At 47.0% G+C, this 19,274-nt stretch overlaps 1 protein-coding gene across 4 annotated transcripts in view; it reads left to right on the top strand.

The window, feature by feature from the left end:
- The window catches only part of LOC141079193 (E3 SUMO-protein ligase ZNF451-like), a 104,651-nt gene that overhangs the window by 30,030 nt on the left and 55,347 nt on the right, over positions 1–19,274 (top strand). For 3 of the 4 annotated variants that reach the window (XR_012228204.1, XM_073565284.1, XM_073565283.1), the window contains exon 7: positions 18,465–18,608. The exons of the other annotated variant lie outside the window; for it this stretch is intronic. Coding sequence is in view for 2 of the 3 variants with exons in the window: in XM_073565284.1 (XP_073421385.1) it covers positions 18,465–18,608 (144 nt within the window). In the remaining variant the exon portion in view is untranslated. The remainder of the gene's footprint in view (positions 1–18,464; positions 18,609–19,274) is intronic. 4 annotated transcript variants of the gene reach the window in all.

Below are 19,274 nucleotides of genomic sequence, written 5' to 3'. Positions count from 1 at the left end.
AGCCTGTGGAAAGGGAGAAAAGCACAGGGGTGGGGGCTGGATCACATGCGCTGTTTACAAGTACAGCGAGAAAGCAGAGTACTTGCGTCAATCTCCACAAGACGAGAGAATATTTCATACTTCTCAGTATCTGTTAGCACATAGGATAAGGAGACCTTCCATGGGTTGTAGAAGAGGGAAACTAATACCTAGGCTCTGATTAATCAAAGCAGTTATAACAATTGTGGTGTAAACTGCTTTAAAATGTCACAACATTTTTGCGCATAGCTGATTTGCAAAAAAATGTGACTTGGCATTGTCAAAGACCTGGGGCGATACAAAGGCATGACTCCACCATTTGTCTAATTCATAACCTTAGCCCAAACATCTTACTCCAGTCTTTCACTGTCCTGCTCGCCACTTATCAGACGCTCGAAATTCATTAAGAAGCATCCACCTACAGGTGCATCTCACAAAATTAGGATATCATCAAAAAGTTAATTTATTTCCTTTCAATACAAAAAGTGAAACTCCTATATTATAAAGAGTCATTACAAACAGAGATCTATTTCAAGTGTTTATTACTATCAGTGTTGATGATTATGGCTCACAAACCAATAAAAACCCAAAAGTCATTATCTCAGTAAATTAGAATACTTTATAAGGCTAGTATTGAATGCATTTACTGAATATACATTTCAGTAGGCCAACATTTCGGATTTTAAAATCATATTTCAAACTGGTCTAAGGCTAGTTTAACACTAGCGTATGGCCGAGGTGCGGAGGGCTGCAGGCTTCCTCCATGAAGCTCCGCCCCCTGCCGCACCTCCTCCTTTCAGCCTCGCCTCCGTTGGTATGCGGCCTGCGTACCCTATCTTTAGCATTAGGTACGCAGGCCGTGCCGATGAATGCGGATGCCGCCACATGCGTCTTTTTGACATGCGGTGACTATGCCAAAATGTAACACATTAGGATACGCAGGCTGCATGCTGACAGAGGCGGGGCTGAACCAAGGTGGCGCGGCAGGGGGCAGAGCTTCACCTCAGCCATACGCTAGTGTGAAACTAGCCTAACACCAGTTTGAAATATGATTTTAAAATCCGAAATGTTGGCCTACTGAAATGTATATTCAGTAAATGCATTCAATACTTGGTCGGGGCTCCTTTGGCATCAATTACTGCATGAATGCGGTATGGTATGGAGGCGATCAGCCTGTGGCACTGCTGAGGTGCTACAGAAGCCCAGGTTGCTTTGATAGCAGCCTTCAGCTCATCTGTATTGTTGGGTTAGGTGTCTCACATCTTCCTCTTGACAATACCCCATAGATTCTCTATGGGGTTAAGGTCAGGCGAGTTTGCTGGCCAATCAAGCACAGTGATACTGTTGTTTTTAAACCAGGTACTGGTACTTTTGCCAGTGTGGACAGGTGCCAAGACTTGCAGAATGACAATTCCATCTCCAAAAAGCTTGTTGGCAGAGGGAAGCATGAAATGCTCTAAAATTTCCTGGTAGACGGCTATGCTGACTTTGGTCTTCATAAAACACAGTGGACCTTCACCAGCAGATGACATGGATCCCAAAACTATCATTGACTGTGGATAGTTCACACTAGACCTTGGAAATCAAGGCCCTAGAGTCTGGAGGTAGAATGGAGGGACAGACAATCCAAGCTGCTTGTGGTCTAGTGTGAAGTTTGCACAATTAGTGATGGTTTGGGGAGCCATATCATCTGCTGGTGTAGGTCCACTGTTTTATGAAGACCAAAGTCGGCTCAAGCCATCTACCAGGAAATTTTAGAGCACTTCATGCTTCCTTCTGCCAACAAGCTTTTTGGAGATGGAAATGTCATTCTTCAGCACGACTTGGCACCTGTCCACACTGCCAAAAGTACCAATACCTGGCTTAAAAACAACAGTAACACTGCTTGATTGGCCAGCAAATTCGCCTGACCTTAATCCCATAGAAAATCTATGGGTTATTGTCAAGAGGAAGGTGAGGCGCCAGACCCAACAATGCAGACAAGCTGAAGGCTGCTATCCAAGCAACCTGGGCCTCCATAGCACCTCAGCAGTACCACAGGCTGATCGCCTCCATGCCGCATTAATGCAGTAATTGATGCCAAAGGAGCCCTGGACAAGTATTAAGTGCATTTAATGAATATACATTTCTCCTTCGCCTCATTGGGGGACACAGACCATGGGTGTTATGCTGCGGCCAATAGGAGACTGACACTAAGTTGAGACAAAGTTAGCTCCTCCTCCGCAGTCTACACCTTCCTGTTGGCCCCAGGTGAACCACTTCTTGCTTAGTGTCTGTAGGAGGCACACTGGTCTGGTCTTCAGACCATTTGTTATTTTAATTTTTTGAATTTCACTTTTTTCATTTTTTAATCCGGATGAAGGGGCAACGGATCCTTTCAAGGTTCTGATTTCCCCAAACCAACAACTGGCGAGCACGTGCAAGTGTTGCCTCCACGTATCCTCTCCTGCGACGTGGGATGCCATGCCTGAGCTGATTCGAGGGCGACGGGTCTGTTGAAGGGCACCGATCTCCCCGCACCGACTTACTGCTGAGCACATGGAGTTTCGCCTTCATGTATCCTCTTCCGCAGCCAGGCCTATGCCGGTCAACCAGCCCTGCCCACCCTTAGGGATTGAACCCATAGGGTGCTTAGAGGCTTCTACATGGCGTCCGTGCAGCCCCCACTGCTTCACCACTTTTAAAAGCAGATGATGCATGGAGGCGGATGGTCCCTCTCCACCTCCCTTCTAAGGGATGGTGGATTGAGGCGTTCCCTTACCCCATACCTTCCTGAAGATGGCCCACACGGATAAGTGTCCGAACAGTCAGAGGGTCCCATCGCAGTGGCTCCATGCCGGGATGCCGCACCGCGGTAAGTGCCATGGAATCCGTGCAGCACAGGGTCTTCCACAGCCGGACATAGCCCTGTGAAATCCTAGGGGAGCGAACTCTTAAGATACACGGAGGCCCCCCATGGCGTCTGCGCTGCTCCCTCTGCACAACCACTGATGGAACAGTGGTGCTGCAGGGAGCTGGACGGTCCATCTCCCCCTCAAAGGGGATGGTGGATTGAGGGTTCCTGCACCGTCGCTATCGCAGCACGGACCTACTGGCAGAGCGGCAGCTCTGCTCTCACTCCTCCACAACTCTTGGCGGGGGGCTCCTGAGCACGTCTTGGGCCTGGTCATTCTTTCCAACCGGGCACCGCTAATTTAGGCCCTGGCTTCAGCCCTTGCTAGGCCGCGGGCCAGTTGCTCCGCCCACCAGCCGCGTGTCATATCGGAGGTACCACCCAACTTGCCTGGCGTTTCCCTCAGTGCCCTGGTACACTGTACGGGTGCATGGCAGAGCGGGAGTGTCGGCGTCTCCCTCGGCGTCCGCCGGGAATCGCTTGATCCATGTCCCCCCCCCGGGCAGGCATCAAAAATTTAGGCCCCGGCTTCTGCCTACTTTGATGAAGTTCCACCCAATATCGGCGGCCATATACCTCGCCGGACTGCGTTACCGGCTCTGGCGTAATGGCTGTAGAGCCAGGGATCTCTGGGAGTTGTGGTCCTTCAGCAGAAGACTGTCGCCCTCATCCTCGCCCTCTAACAGAGTGCGCCGCCGGTCGCTTCTTCTTGCAGACCAGGTTACCGGACACCCTTGTAATTCTTAAAGGGCCATATAGCACCGAGGGCAAAGATAGCGCTCATTCACAGCGCTGATACTATTTCCCTGGGGATGCCACAGCCTCAGGGTAAGACCTGAAGGATACTGTGTGTGTGTGTGTGTGTAAAAAAAAAAAAAAAAAAAAATATATATATATATATATATATATATATATATATATATATATATATATATATATATATATATATATATATATATATATATATAATATATATATTTTTTTTTTTTTTTACACACACACAGTGTGTGTGTGTAAATATATATTATATATATATTGAAAATATTATTGTGTGTGGTTTTGGTATACGTTTTTGTGTTCTCTAAATCAGGGTTCCCCAACTCCAGTCCTACCAACAGGTCATGTTTTCAGGATTTCCTTTGTATTGCACAGGTGAAGCAATTATCACCTGAGCAATACTAAGGAAATCCTGAAAACATGATCTGTTGGTGGGCCTTGAGGACTGGAGTTGGGGAACCCTGCTCTAAATCGCCGGCCAGCCTGCGCTACAGGGGATTAGAGCACTGTTTTTTGGCAGTACTCATGCTAGGATTAGTACTGGCTCTGCAAGTGCCACCGATTTTAGGGAGCGTGACTGCTCTCGTCAGGTGGCGGCTGCCAAGCAGCTTGAGGCGGGCCAGGACCAGAATGGGAGAATAGCCTGAGTTCACCAGCCATGCAAACGACTTGTTAATTTGCCGCCAACACTGGGCTACAAGCCCCCCCACTCCAGGTGCGGGCTTCTAACATATTATCCACGATCTCTCTGGGCATCGGAGCATGCGCAGCCTCACAGAAGCGGTCGAATAGCAGCCGCAGGCATTCTACAAATGCGCAGGCATCTAGAGAAAAGACTCGCAGTATGCCAGCCGACCAACTACGTGCTTAAATGTCCATATTTTCTGTATCTCGCCCCCTCACCACAGGTTTACAGAGTACATGACTGTATATCAGCTTAATGTTTTTCATTGAATCTGGATTCTCTGGTATTGGGCAGATTTTCTTGTGCGAGGCAGGCATCCAGTTCACTGAATGTCAGTGAGGATGCCTCGTCTCTCCCGAATCACGTAGCGTTCTTCCAATGGGCCATACCCCATAATACAGCGGTTACCACTCACCGGGGACTCGCAGTACAGTTGACCAGCAAGGGGAGCGATGGGATAACCAAGCCAGAAGCCTCCGAAAAGGAGGAATCACAATTGGTTTCAGCTGGTTGACGGGAACAATGGATTGAATCTCCATTGAATATCTAGGCCGGGTAGATAGTCAAATTAAGAGTCCCACAGGCCGACAGACAAGAGTCTGATCCGTTCCAGTCTGTGGGCCTCGACACCAGCTTTCTTCCCGTTTTTAGCTGGATGCCTTTTTTTACATGTGGCTAGCGGCACCACATTATCCGTGGCAGATGCCATTGCACTCAATAGGGCTTTGTCTCAGGGAATGGAAAGAGCTCGGCACTCACAGAAGGACCTCCAACATCGTTCGTACCAGAGTGGATTGGCATGGACAGTAGTCGTTTTCAGCCTATCTCTGAAGCCATGGGAAGGAAGAACATGTTTCTTCCCCGGCAAGGCTTAGGGCATCTTCCTCATTGGCGTTGGAAACAAATCTGAATTTGGTCCTTTTTGCATAAACCCGGCGCACCCATCGCCAAAGGATCCCAGCCTTCCCATAGATTCAGCCAGCAATGTAAGGGCCACCCCAGATGGTCTGGACCTGAAATAGGTCCCTGACGTTTTTCACTTAGTGATTTCTGGTGTAAACAATTGACACACAGCATACGGACGGTCACCTATTCCTGGCTCGTGTGGTCCACTTGTATGCCTTTCGTATCGAATGGGCCCAAGTCCTTGTGTCTTCTATATTTAAAGATTGCTTTTTCTTCTATCATCCCTCTACAGGATGTGTGTCCTTCAAAAAGACTTGTGCATTGGGACTAGGTTTTCCATTTTCCGAGCCATAGATGCACAGCATTTGGACGGAGCTGTTATTGGATGCTACAAAATGTAGCTATCGATTACTTCTGCTGAAATCTGTTCCGACTTCCCCAAAAAAGAGACGGATCGGCAGGACCCACACTGGATCTCGGCCAGGATATACCTTCCACGGATGGAGACTCTGTTCGGCCCTTACCTTGATCATGAGCAGCTTCTCAGTTACCAATCCTTGGCACTCATCCCCTTAGTCATATCGGATTGCCGTGAAGGTACGGGGGGGGGGGGGGGGGAAACGCACCAGCGATTTGAAGTGATCACCTTCCATTCACTGTATACTCTTCTGGCAGTCTGCGCCAGAAGACTGCTCTCCTCGGCTGCAGTGCCGCTCGCCCGCGCATGTCAAATAGCCTCACAGGCAGTGGACATTGAGGTTCTCTCTCTATACCAAGGAGATGTACAATACAAGATAGTATTGTGGTACCGTGTTAGCCAGAAAAGATCGATGTGTTCCGAAGAAAAAAAGGGAAAGAAAAAAGAATGAGAAGGGTATTCAAGGAATGATACCTTTATTGGCTAATAAGAGAAATTATATTTGCAAGCTGTCAGAGCTCAGGCGATCCCTTCATCAGCCTAAATTACAAATGAAATACAAGTGAATATACCAAGGAGAGAGATTTTCTCTCCTGATCTAATCTCCAGTACTGGCTGTCGATGCCAGCCTCCTTGGTTGGAGAGCAGTCTTTTTTTATTTATCCTTGTATGCCAAGCAATCCGGTTAACCCGGCAGCAGTTCCAGTATCTACTCACGATCAACCCATCTGAATTCAATAGCATAATGCCACGGTTGTGGCATACACCATGGAGGTTTCGTTGGGGGGCTCTGAATGGGGATCTGGTAGCTTCAAGACTGAAAGACAAGTACCTAACTTCTGAGCCTGGTCTCGGGATCCCAGACACCATAGGGGTTCATGACTGGCTGCTCCGTAGCACCAGTTTAGTCTTCCCCCCTATCAACGGTTAGGTAAGCAAAGGTAGAGGCCGTGCCGGTATCCCTAGGTGTCTAGGATTGATCTCGCCAGACGTGATATGCAGAGTTACTGCAGATCATACACGCCATCCACAAGTGACGGTTGCATCGTCCAGACATGCTCTCCTTACGTCCAATGGATCACCAGATCGCACGATCTGGTGTTTAACGATCTGGTTTTCAAAGCCTGAGCTCTAATCTACTCTCCTCAGGGGTCTCCACTATGATTGGTGCACAGAGGTCAACGGCAGATTGCATCATTCTCTCCTGAATTCCTTCTGTTGCATGTTGTAAAGACCACGGTCGTTCGCTTCGCTGCTCCATTTCTTTTGAGAGTTTTTCTCCAGACTGACTTGGACTCTGGTCGTGACGCTCACCTCCCTCAAGGGCCAGATGTTGGCTCTACCTGTCTCTATTTCAGCGCAGGATTGCTTCCAAGACATAATTCATGACTTTCATTCATAGGGCTTCTCAGGTGTACCCCCCTACAAGGGTCAGTTAGAAGCCTGGAACACTAGTTCCGGTCCTGGGGGCGCTTTAAGAGACGTTTTTTTCAAACCGTTCCATGATGTCACGCAGGCAGTTCTGTTTTGGGAAGTCTCCCTTGTCGCAGTATCACTTACTATGCGACGCTCGGAGCCATGTCCTGTTTAGCTCATTTGGTGTTTTTCTTTCTGCATTCCAACCTGAATATGACTGTCCTCAGTTCGCTTCTGCCCCTGTTTTTTCCAGCGTTGGTTGACCCTTCTTCAATTTTTACAATAATTTTGTCTTACCCTCTTTAGGCCCGACACTGTTACTTCGGATGGATATAGGTATGCACGTCCTGCATGCAGTAACGGCTCTCAGGACTCATGGACTGCTTTGGGACGTCCCATGGTCTGTGTCCCCCAATGAGGTGAAGGAGAAACAGGGATTTTTGTGATAACTCACCGTAAAATCCTTTTCTCAGACGCTCATTGGGGGACACAGCACCAATCCTGTTAGCCTGATGGCTTCTGCTTCTTGTCTCCCATTCAGTGGGTTATACACTGATATGATGGTAATGATCGTACTATGATATGATATTAATGATTTCCTACTGCTTTTGCACCGAACTGGTTTACATGGTGCCAGCAGGAAGGTGTAGACTGCGGAGGAGGAGCTAACTTTGTCTCAACTTAGTGTCAGCCTCCTATTGGCCGCAGTATAACACCCATGGTCTGTGTCCCCCAATGAGCGTCTCGGAGAAAAGGATTTTACGGTGAGTTATCACAAAAATCCCTGTTTCGGTAGGCTAACATTTTGGATTTTAAAATCATTTTTTTCAAGCTGGTGTTATAAAGTATTCTAATTTACTGAGAATAATGACTTTTGGTTTTTCATTGGCTGTAAGCCATAATCATCAACATTAACAGAAATAAACATATGAAATACATCACTCTGTAATGACTCTATATATAATGTATGAGTTTAACTTTTTGTATTGAAGAACTGAAAAAAATTAACTTTTTGATATTTTAATTTTGTGAAATGCACCTGTATATCCAGCGTCTGACTCAATACACCACCTCTTCAAGACCAGCGTGACCATTGCTGTCATCTTGAATCTGGGCTTTAGTGTTTGTATCCTGAATGTATGACATGGTGTGTGTTACTGGAAGAGATGTGTATGAGAAAAGCCTAAAACTAGGAGAAGGTTGCAAATTGCATTTTGGGGATATGAAAATGAAGGAATGAAGATTGCAGCTTAAATTCTAAGGTGTAATCATTTTAAATGTTTTTCAACAAATCAATGACACGTGGGAATAAGCAACTTTGTAATTTTTTTTTTTTTTTTCCCCTTTGCCTTATTTGGGGACACAGGACCATGGGTGTAATGTAGCTGCCACTAGGAGGACAATAAGCAAATACACAGAGAGCTCCTCCTCCACAGTTTACACCCTCTGCTGGTTCTACCCTGAACCAGTTCTTGCTTAGTGTCTGTAGGAGGCACTAGGGTCTTGCTTCAGACCCCAACTTTATTATTTTTATTTTTCATTTTTTACTTTCTTTTCAAAAGGATTCAAGGGGTGACGGGGCCTTTAAAGGTCCCGATCTCCCAAAATCATCAACAGGCGGGAACGTGGAGTGTCATCTCCTCGTACCCCCTCCTGCAACCTTAATGCATACCTGAGCTCTCCTTAGGGGCGATGGTTACCTTCAATGGGCCCGCTCTACCCACACCTATGATGGACGGGAACATGGGGTGTCGCTCTGACGTACCCCCTTCTGGAGCCAGGCCTTCAGCCGGACAGCCTTCCCCGTGCCAAGGCATTACCTCAGGTAACAGACTTTCATCGGCGTCCGTGTGGGACCCCTGCATCGCCACTGAAGAAAGTGGATGATGCCAGGTGGCGAATGAGCCCTCTCCATCTCCCTATCAAAGGGATGGTGGATTGAGGATGATCAGCCTAGCCCAGCCTCACAGCCTACTCCAGCGCAGCCTCGGCTCTGCTGCGTAAATGTGCCATTGCCACTTCTGGGTCCGCAGACCATAGCCATGCAATAACCCTGGTGAACTAGAGATGTATTATAGGAAAATAATCTGCTTTTTTTTTTGCAGATTATTGGTTTCTGCATGATCTCCACAGCATTGCTGCTTTTCTTTGGATCTGGCCTCAGAGCAGCACATTGTCTAAAAGGGGGGCTCACCTAGGGATGGTCCGTTGCCCTCAGAGGGATAGGTGCCCACTGCGCTCCCAAATCGCTCTCTCCATGTCGCCGCTCTCACCGCGGCCGCCCCGGCTTCTGGCCGGGATAGTCCTAACTCCACCCACCCGGCTGACTCCGCCCCGTCTTGGCACTTCTTGTTCTCAATGAGAAGCGCTGTGGCCTCTTGGCTTGCTCCCTGGCCCTGACTCTGCCCACATTTCTGGCGCCTCTTGTTCCTCACGAGAGGCGCCATCCCCTTCTCAGGTCACCACTTCTCCATTAAAAAAACACACATTTATGGAACATATGGAAGGATCGGGTAGTAATGGCTACAAGGGTCCCCTTGTATAAATGTGCATGAAGCACTTCGGTACAGCGATATGGGCATGTGTGATGGGCTAGTATACAATGTTGCACACCAGCGGAATCATTCACATGTGCACAGATGGATGCTGGAATATATCAGGCCATCCAATGGTGTTGCTTGCCTATAATGTGCAACACTGGGCATAAGCCCGCCATCACCGACGCACTTTTCGACTCACTTTGTCGGACGGTCTTTCAGGCAACAGGCTTTGGCCCCACCGCACGTGTCATTTCTGACTGCGGACACCATCACTCTGCTTACATTGTGGCGCAGACTGCCATCTCTTGAGGCACGTACACAGTACCTGGGGGCTCTTTTAAAAAAACAAACTAATAAAACACACATGTACTGCATGTAATGCCACACTACCACGGAGGCACCCCACTGCAATCTGTGTAGCCTACGACCCCTGGCATGAGGCCCCCACTATTGCCGGCTCTAGTGGACCTATCCACCCGAGTGAGTCATGTCCCTGACACAGTCCATGACTTCCCTGGCTAAGGCTATAGAATCCTTTCGTGATTCCTCCTCAAGTCATGCTGGGGTTTGCAGCGAACATGACTCAGAATATGAGCCTGATGCGGCTGTTGACCTGGACTCGCTAGAGTACCCGGGAGTCCCTAGATGCCTTCATTGAAGCGGTTAATAAGGCTCTGAGAGAAGATGAGCCTGGATCTAGTCCTGATCACACTGGGTCCTTCAAAAGGACCAAACGTCCTCACAGGGTTTTTTGCCAACCACCCTGAGTTTACTGACATTGTTTAGAGATTTAGAAGTCGCCCAGACAAATTATTCTCATGGCAAAAGCCGCTGGAAGCATGGTTCCACTTCTCCCCCACTCTAAGAAAAAGAGTGGATGGAGTCTCCAGCAGTGGGTCTTCCCATATCCCGGCTCGCTTCCAAAACCCTACTATCTTTGTCCGACGGCTCGTCTATTAAAAACCCCACTGACTGTCATATTGTCAATCTTTAGCGGTCCGTCTTTGAGGCTGCTGGAGCAGCACTCTTCCCTTCCTTCCCTGCCACCTAGGTGGCTGCAGCTATGGCGGTCTGGGCTGAGGCCCTAGCCAAGACCAGTCAAGACAATAACCTACCTCCCGAGGTGGTCAGTCTTGCTTACCAAATGGCCCGGGCCAGGGATTATGTGGTACATGCATCCCTAGATGTAGCTAACTGTGCTGCACTTATAGCCGCAAACACCATTACTAGCAGGAGAACCCTATGGCTCTGGGAGTGGCGAGCAGATTCCACTTCCAAAAAATCTGTAACTTCCCTTCCTTACGCAACTGGAGGAAAGACCAAGTTCAGTCGGCCCTTTTGAAGCAAACAGGTTTGCCTCAGGCCTTTTTGCAGTAACGCAGGCTGGTCATCAGCAACCACTTCCTCCAGCTTTGCCCTTCCCCCGCGTAGGGACAGGGATTCACAACCTTCATTCAAGCCTTCCCATTCCTGAAGACACAGACCCTCACGGTCCGGACCCAAGGGTATCCCTCCCCGCAAGTTTTCTGCTCAATGACTCATTGCAGTATCTGGAAGACACAGACAGGGTAGTCAGCCAACTACTCCTGTTTTGCCAGGTCTCGCTGGCGGTCGTTCACGACCAATGGGTCAGAAATATGGTGTCCTCCGGATACAAAATAAGAAAGTGTCGCCCTCGCCAACACGTTACCTCCAGTCCCATCTTCTAAAAATGGGAAGCCTGCATTTTTTTTTTTTTTTTTTATATCAGGCCATTTATGCGCTCCGCAACTACGGACACACACACAGTTTCAAACGATTTTGCTCAAACCTATTCGTGGTCCCAGGGGAGGACTGAACCATGTGTCCAATCCTAGACTTAGAACTGTTGATAAAGTTTGTCAGTGTGCGTCATTTCAGAATGGAATTTCTCCGTTCTGTTATCACCTCACTGAAAAAGGGGAATACCTCGCATATGTAGACATCAAGGACGCTTATCTTCACATTCCAATTTTCCCAGACCATCAAAGATTTCTCCGCTTCGCCATCGGAGACTAGCACTTTCAGTTCAAGGCTTCCCCCTTCGGGCTCGCCACTGTTCCCAGTGTGTTCACCAAGGTCATGACAGTCATTATTTCTGTGCTACACTCTCGTGTATGGTGATTCTACCCTACCCAGATGACCTCCTCATCAGACTATCCATCATCTCTGTGGACACTCTCATTCCCCTAGGTTGATCGGCTTACTTGAGCAACTCCTCTCCAGCCCTGTCCCAGAAGATCCCCTTTTTTAAGGCATGGACACTTCCCGAGGGTTGATAATTCTCCTTTCAGAAAAGATTTCCACACTGATCCAGGAAGCTCGGAACATTCCCCTCGGCCATTTCCTCTCCCTGCGGTCTAGAGCACAGGTCCGGGGGAAAATGGCTTCGACAGTCCAAGCAGAACCGTTTGTTTAACTACATCTCTGACCTCTGCAGCGGGAATTGCTATCCGTGTGGGACAAATATCCGTCCTCTCTGGACCGCCGGTTTTCGCCTGTCCCTCTGGATTAGGCGGTCTCTGAGGTAGTGGATGTTGTTGTCCTCATTGATTCAGGTAAAGTACTTTCTTCATGTTCTCTTGCGGTTGTTGACCACCGACGCCAGTCTCCTAGGTTAGAGAGCAATCTTCCGCCACCACACGGCCAGGGACGCTGGCCCTTTTGGGAATCGCGTGTCCTGATCAATATTCTCGAGAACCGGGCAATCAGACTAGTCCTTCAGCGATTCTGCCAGCTTTTCGCTGGTCGTCCCATCCGGATCCAACCAGACAACGCCACGGCTGTGGCGTACATCTGTCGTCAGGAGGGCTCACGAAGCAGAAGACCTATGCTTGACGTAGCTCACATTCTGCAAGGGGCCAATACAAACCTTTTACTATTTTTGGCAGTTAATCTTCTAGGAGTAGAGAATTGAGCACAGTTTTCCTCAGCCACCAGGGCCTGGTCTCAGGACTGTGGCCCCTTTCCCTGGAAGCCTTTCAGCAGGTTTGCCATAGCTGGGTAATGCCGCATTTAGACCTCATGGCCTACAGGCTAAATGCCAAAGCCCCGGCATTTGTAGCTCAGTTCCGTGACCCATTAGCCCTCGGGTCGGATGACCTGGTGCTTCTGTGGCATCAGTTTTGCTTCCCTTACATCTTTTCTGCCGCTTCCGCTAATCCCAAGGGCCAACTGGGATATCAAGGCGGAGGGAATCCCAGTGATTTCCATCGCACCAGACTGGCCAAGCCGAGCTTGGTATGCGGATCTAGTGCAACTAGTCTCCTTCCCTGGCGGTTACCAGACCGTCCAGACCTTCTCTCTCTCAGGGGTCAATATTCCACCAGAACTCCAAGGTTCGGAGTTTATCGACCTGCCCATTGAATCCTGAATTCTAGCCCAGGCCGGTTTTCTCGCAATAGGTAGCTTCCTCTATGATTTGTGCTCGAAAACCAACATCCATCCACATTTACCTCTGCATCTGGAAGGCCCTTTTCCCTTGGTGCAAAACCTGGGGATGTCGCTCTTGTATTTTCTATTTCTTCCATTTTACAGTTTCCCCAGGCAGGATTTGACTCAGGTCTGGCACTGGCTTCTCTCAAAAGCCGAATTCAGCTATATCTGTCCTGCTCCACCGAAGAATAGCTTCCAAATCACAAGTTAAGACCTTCATACAGGGAGTGTTGCATCTTATCCCTCTATACAAGATGCTTCTGGAACTTTGGGATCTTAATCTGGCCCTAAGTGCTTTACAAGAGTCTCTCTTCGAATCCCTGCAGGATACGTTGCTTCCCCTTCTTTCTTGGAAAGTTGCTTTCTTTGTGGCATTGATATCAACCAGGTGGGTTTCGGAGTTAGCAGCTTTGTCTGTCAAAGCTCCTTTTCTGGTTTTCCGGTGTTGAGGACATCTCCGTCCTTTTTGCCTAAGACCGTTTCTTCTTTTCATCTGAATTAGGACATAGCTTTGCCCTCGTTCTGCCTAGCTCCGGTCCATCGTACGGAGAAGGTTCTCCACTCCTTGTGAGAGCACTCAGGAAATACTTTCCCAGGAAAATGTCTTTTTACACATCTGATCCCCTTTTCCTGTGTCTCCAAAGGGACCTACCTGTTTCTAAGGCTGCTATAGCAAAGGGATCAGTTCAGTGATCCATGACGCCTACAGTGTCAAAAGTTCAGCCTATCCCTGCGAGGATCAAGGCATACTCCACTCGGTCAGTGGAGGCTTTCTGGGCCATTCAGCACCAGGCATCGGCACAGCAAGTGTACACTGCTGCGGCTGGTCCACCCAGCACACGATTGTTAAGCATCACAACATTCATTCGCAAGCTTCTGCGTATAAGGCCCTTAGCAGGCGGATTCTGCAATCGGCAGTATCACATCTGTACGGCAGATTTAACCTAATGGTATACAAGGTTTCAGCTGTCGTTCTGTTTCTCACCCAGGGACTGCTTTAGGATGTCCCATGGTCCTGTGTCCCCCAATGAGGCGAAGGCGAAACAGGTATTTTTGTGTACTCACAGTAAAATCCTTTTCTCCAAGCCACTCATTGGGGGACACAGAACCCACCCTATTAGCCTGTTGGCTTGTGATTTGTCCTTTGGTTTTGACATATTGCGTTATTGTTTGCTATTTGTGAGCTCCTACTGCTTTGACACCGAACTGGTTCAGGGTAGAGCCAGCAGAGGGTGTATACTTTTGGAGGAGCTAATCTCTTTGTGTATTTGCTTGGTGTCCTCCTAGTGGCAGCAGCTTAACACCCATGGTCCTGTGTCCACCAATGAGTGGCTCGGAGAAAAGGATTTTACGGTGAGTGCACAAAAATCCCTGTATCTGGGATATCCGCTTCTTTGTCCTCCTGGACTAATCGTTCATTCGCAACTCCCAGGGTAAAATCTGTGTTCAGTGAACACAGATTTTCACATTATTGAGCTAGTAGATAACACTTTATGCTTTTAAAGGGAACCTGTCACCTGAACAAAAGCTATTAATCTGTAGATATGAGCTTCATCTGCTAGTTTCTGACATTAATTTCCTTGCGGTAGTATAGATCTCAATTTAATTGCCCTCCACCCCTGCAGCGTTGGGGTGTTGGTGTGGGTTCAGTCACCGCTACGTATATGGAGAGCTGTGACTGTAATCGCGCTCCCATCACTGATTGTCAAACGAAAACTAAAAACAAACACAAGATGTTTTAACCCCTTAGTGACAGCTGATTTGGTACTTGATGACCATGCCAATTTTTACAATTCTGACTTAGCCCAGTGATTTTAATTTTTTTTTTTTTCATGACATATTGTACTTCATGTTAACAGTAAAATTTCTTCAATATAACGTGTTTATTTATGAAAAAAATGGAAATTTGGCAAAAAATTTTTTAAAAATTTTCAAGCAATTTTTGCACACTTAAATGAGTGGTGTCACACAAAATAGTTAATAAATAACATTTCTCACATGTCTACTTTACGTCAGCACAATTTTGGAAACATTATTTTTTGTAAGGATGTTATAAGGATTTCTCATTTTTCCAACAAAAATTACAAAACCATTTTTGTTAGCGACCACATCATATTTGAAGTAAGTGTGGGGGTGTCAATGTAACAGAAAATACCCAAAAGTGCCACCATTCTAAAAATTGCATCCTTCAAGATGCTCAAAGCCACATTCAAGATGTTTGTTAACCCTTCAGGTGCTTCACAAAAACTATAAAGCAATGTGGAAGGAAAAAATAAACATTTTTACTTTTTTCACCAAAAATTTACTTTGGAACCAATTTTTTTTTATTTTCACAAAAATTGTTGTGCAATTTCTCCTGAGTAGGCCGATACCCCATATGTGGGGAAAAGCCACTGTTTGGGTGCATGGCAGGGCACAGAAGGGAGGGAGCACCGTTTGCCTTTTTGAACGTAAAATTGGCTGGGATCAATGGTGGTGCCATGTCGCGTTTGGAGACCCAATGATGTACCTAAACAGTGGAGCCCCCCAATTCTAACGCCAACCCTAATCCCAACCATAACCCTAACCTAACCCTCGCTTTTAACCTAACCCACTTTAGCAACCCTCAAGGAATTTATCCAGGGTTATAGTGAATGTCGTCAGTGTTGAACATGAGTGCTCGCTACTTGAGCTTGCATCAGGGTGCTTCTTTAAGGGAAGTGTTGGCGGAGGGACAGAGTGGAGGGATGGTAGATGGTGGAATTTGGGGGTGGTGGCGGCGTCCTCCTCTAACTCTACTCCCACATGAATATCATCTCAGAAGAGACATTTTTTTAATTGCGGGCACACTATTTTTTTATTTTTTTATTTCTTTTTATTCTTTGTTTATTGAATAGCTGTGATTGGTGCCCTGGAAAACCAGCCATGATCGTGTTCTCTAGGGTCTCGGCTAGCTTTTTTTTTTCCTCCCGCCAGCACTCAGTTATGGAGGCGCCGCCGATGTGGATTCAGTCTCGCTGTGTATAGACAGCGGAGGCTGTACCACTTCTACGACACTGATGTCAGCTCATCATTAGGACCGGCTGTCAGTCAGTGCAAGGGGCGCAGTTAAATCCGTCCCTCACTATACACAAAGCGGTGACTAAACTGGCACCAACCTCATGACTGAACGCTGAACTCTAGCAGGAGGAATAAATTTAATTTTTCCCCCAGCAGCGCTGCTTAAAATTACATTACCCTACATCTGCAGATTAATAGCTGTTTTTTCCACGTGACAAGTTCCCTTTGACCTCTTCCCGACCGCCCACAGTAGATAAACGTTGGAGCTTGCTGGGCTTTGTGCAGCGCCGACGTTTATCTACTGTCGGCGGTTTTGTGCCCCCTGGGACCCCCACATACCTTACAACGCGGGGATCCCGGTGCACAATGCATGCTGGGACCCCCGACGTCATCGAGACCTGATGACGTCAGCGTCACAGCAGCCAATGGGAGCGATCGCTGGGAAGGCTGCTTGTTTCCCGGCGATCTCACTCATTGTAACGCGGCTTCTCCTCTGATCTAACACTGACAGATGAGCAGAGGTGAAGCGGTGTTACTGTGTGACTAGATCGCTGCCTGGCACAGCTGATCGCTGCCTGGCACAGCTGTGCCAGGCAGCGATCTTGTCACACAGTAACGCTGCTTCACCTCTGATCATCTGTCATTGTGAGATCAGAGGAGAAGTGGCGTTACTATGAGTCAGATCGCAGGGCAGCGATCTTGTCACAAAAATAAAAAAAAAAAAGAAAAAAAAAAGCAGGTACACGGGTTAGGGCTAGGGCTGGGATTAAGGTTATGGGTGTGTTGGTGTTAGGTTTGTGGTTAGGGTTATGGTTAGGGCTGAGATTAGGGTTAGGGGTGTGTTGGGGTTAGGGTTGGAATTAGAATTGGGGGTTTCCACTGTTTAGGTACATCAGGGGCTCTGCAAACGCGACATGACACCCGCAGACCATTCCATCAAAGTTTGCATTTCAGAATGTCACTACTTCCCTTCCGAGTCCCACCGTGTGCCCAAACAGTAGTTTTCTCCCACATATAGGGTACCAACGTACTCAGGACAAATTGGACAACAACTTTTGGGGTCCAATTTCTCCTGTTACCCTTAGGAAAATAAAAATTGGAGGCTAAAAGATCATTTTTGTGGAAAAAAAATTGTTTGTTTTTATTTTCACGGCTCTATATTATAAACTTTAGTGAAACACTTGGGGGTTCAAAGTGCTCACCACACATCTAGATAAGTCCCTTGGGGGGGTCTAATTTCCAAAATGGGGTCACTTGTGGGGGGTTTCCACTGTTTAGGTACATCAGGGGCTCTCCAAATGCGACATGGCATCCGATCTCAATTCCAGCCAATTCTGCATTGAAAAAGTCAAACGGCACTCCTTCCGTTCTGAGCTCTGCCGTGTGCTCAAACTGTGGTTTAGCCCCACATACGGGGTATTGGCGTATTTGGGAGAAATTGCACAAAAAATGTTGTGGTTCATTTTCTCTTTTTACACTTGTGAAAATAAAAAAATGGTTTTGAAGTAAAATGTTTGTGAAAAAAGTAAAATGTTTATTTTTTCCTTCCATATTCCATTCATTCATGTGAAGCACCTGAAGGGTTAATAAACTTCTTGAATGTGGTTTTGAGTACATTGAGAGGTGCAGTTTTTAGAATGGTGTCACTTTTGGGTATTTTCTGTCATATTGACCCCCCAAACTCACTTCAAATGTGAGGTGGTCCCTAAAAAAAATGGTGTTGCAAATTTTGTTGTAAAAATGAGAAATCGCTGGTCAACTTTTAACCCTTATAACTTCCTAAATAAAAAAAAATTATTATGTTTCCAAAATTGTGCAGATGTAAAGTAGACATGTGGGAAATGTTATTTATTAACTATTTTGTGCGATATCACTCTCTGATTTAAGGGCATAAAAATTAAAAGTTTGAAAATTGCAAAATTTTCAAAATTTTCGCCAAATTTTGATTTTTTTTAACAAATAAGCGCAGATCATATCTAAAAAATTTTACCACCATCATGAAGTACAATATGTCATGAGAAAACAATGTCAGAATCAGTAGGATCCGTTGAAGCGTTCTAGAGTTATGACCTCATAAAGTGACACTGGTCAGAATTGAAAAAATTGGCCCGGTCACGAAGGCAAAAACCGGCTCGGGTGCGAAAGGGTTAATTAACTTTGTTGTCACTACCAGTTTAACATGTTCCAAATGGTGAAAGGTCCTCTTTAAAGCAGAATTTTTTTGTAACTCAATGTAACCACTAACTTGTGTAATAATAAGCTCTTACTTGCTGAAAGCATTCCTAGCCTCTGATGTACAGGTGTTCTGTCCTTAACTAGATATTGAGGAAGGTGAATTACCCGATTTGGAATTTCTTCAAACAATGACCCACATAGTGTTCGTTGACTTGGACAACTGGGCACAATTTTTTACTCACCTGCCAGGGCAATTGAACCAGGGAACGTTTGTATGGGGATTTCAAGGTAAGCCTTTACTATCTATACTGACATACAATGAGATTCTCTACCAAAATCTTTATAAAAAGAATACCCAGGCATCAATAAAGGGGTTCTCTGAGAAATGTAATAAAATAAAGAAATAGAATGCATTTAAATATTAGAAATTTTATTAAATACTTTAGCAAAAGGTTAGCTTTACTTAAGTTGGGTGTGACGACTCCTGGAGTGGACCCTCTGGGTCGTGACACCAACCCTCCCAGGGCGAGCTGACCTAGTGAAGACCACCCCCTATACAGGGAGTGTCAGGGGCAAGCCCCAGGGGGTGAGGCACCACGACTGCTGGCACCAGGCGGCCGGCTCACAGGAGACACGAGTGGGTGAGAGTGTCTGCAGGAACGTGTAAAGTGTGGACACGGGAACACGTGGTATACAGAGACTTCGTCCGGGTGTGAGTGAAGCAGGAAACGTGCAAGGAGCACGTCAGAGCACTGAGTCAGGCAGCAGGTGTGCCAGGAGGTGTAACAGAGTAAGAGACTGAGTACAGGATCAGTGTGTGTGCCCGGAGGCACAACTGAGTATAAGACAGAGCACGGAATCAGAGTGTGTGCCAGGAGGCACGACTGAGTATAAGACAGAGTACAGGGTAAGAGCGTGTGCCAGGAGGCACAACCGAGTATGAGACAGAGTACA

The sequence above is a fragment of the Dendrobates tinctorius genome, unplaced genomic scaffold (assembly GCF_039654945.1).
Source record: "Dendrobates tinctorius isolate UK_male_01 unplaced genomic scaffold, ASM3965494v1 ptg000633l, whole genome shotgun sequence".
NCBI classification, from domain to species: Eukaryota; Metazoa; Chordata; class Amphibia; order Anura; family Dendrobatidae; genus Dendrobates; species Dendrobates tinctorius.
This window is presented reverse-complemented; position numbering and strand designations above follow the sequence as displayed.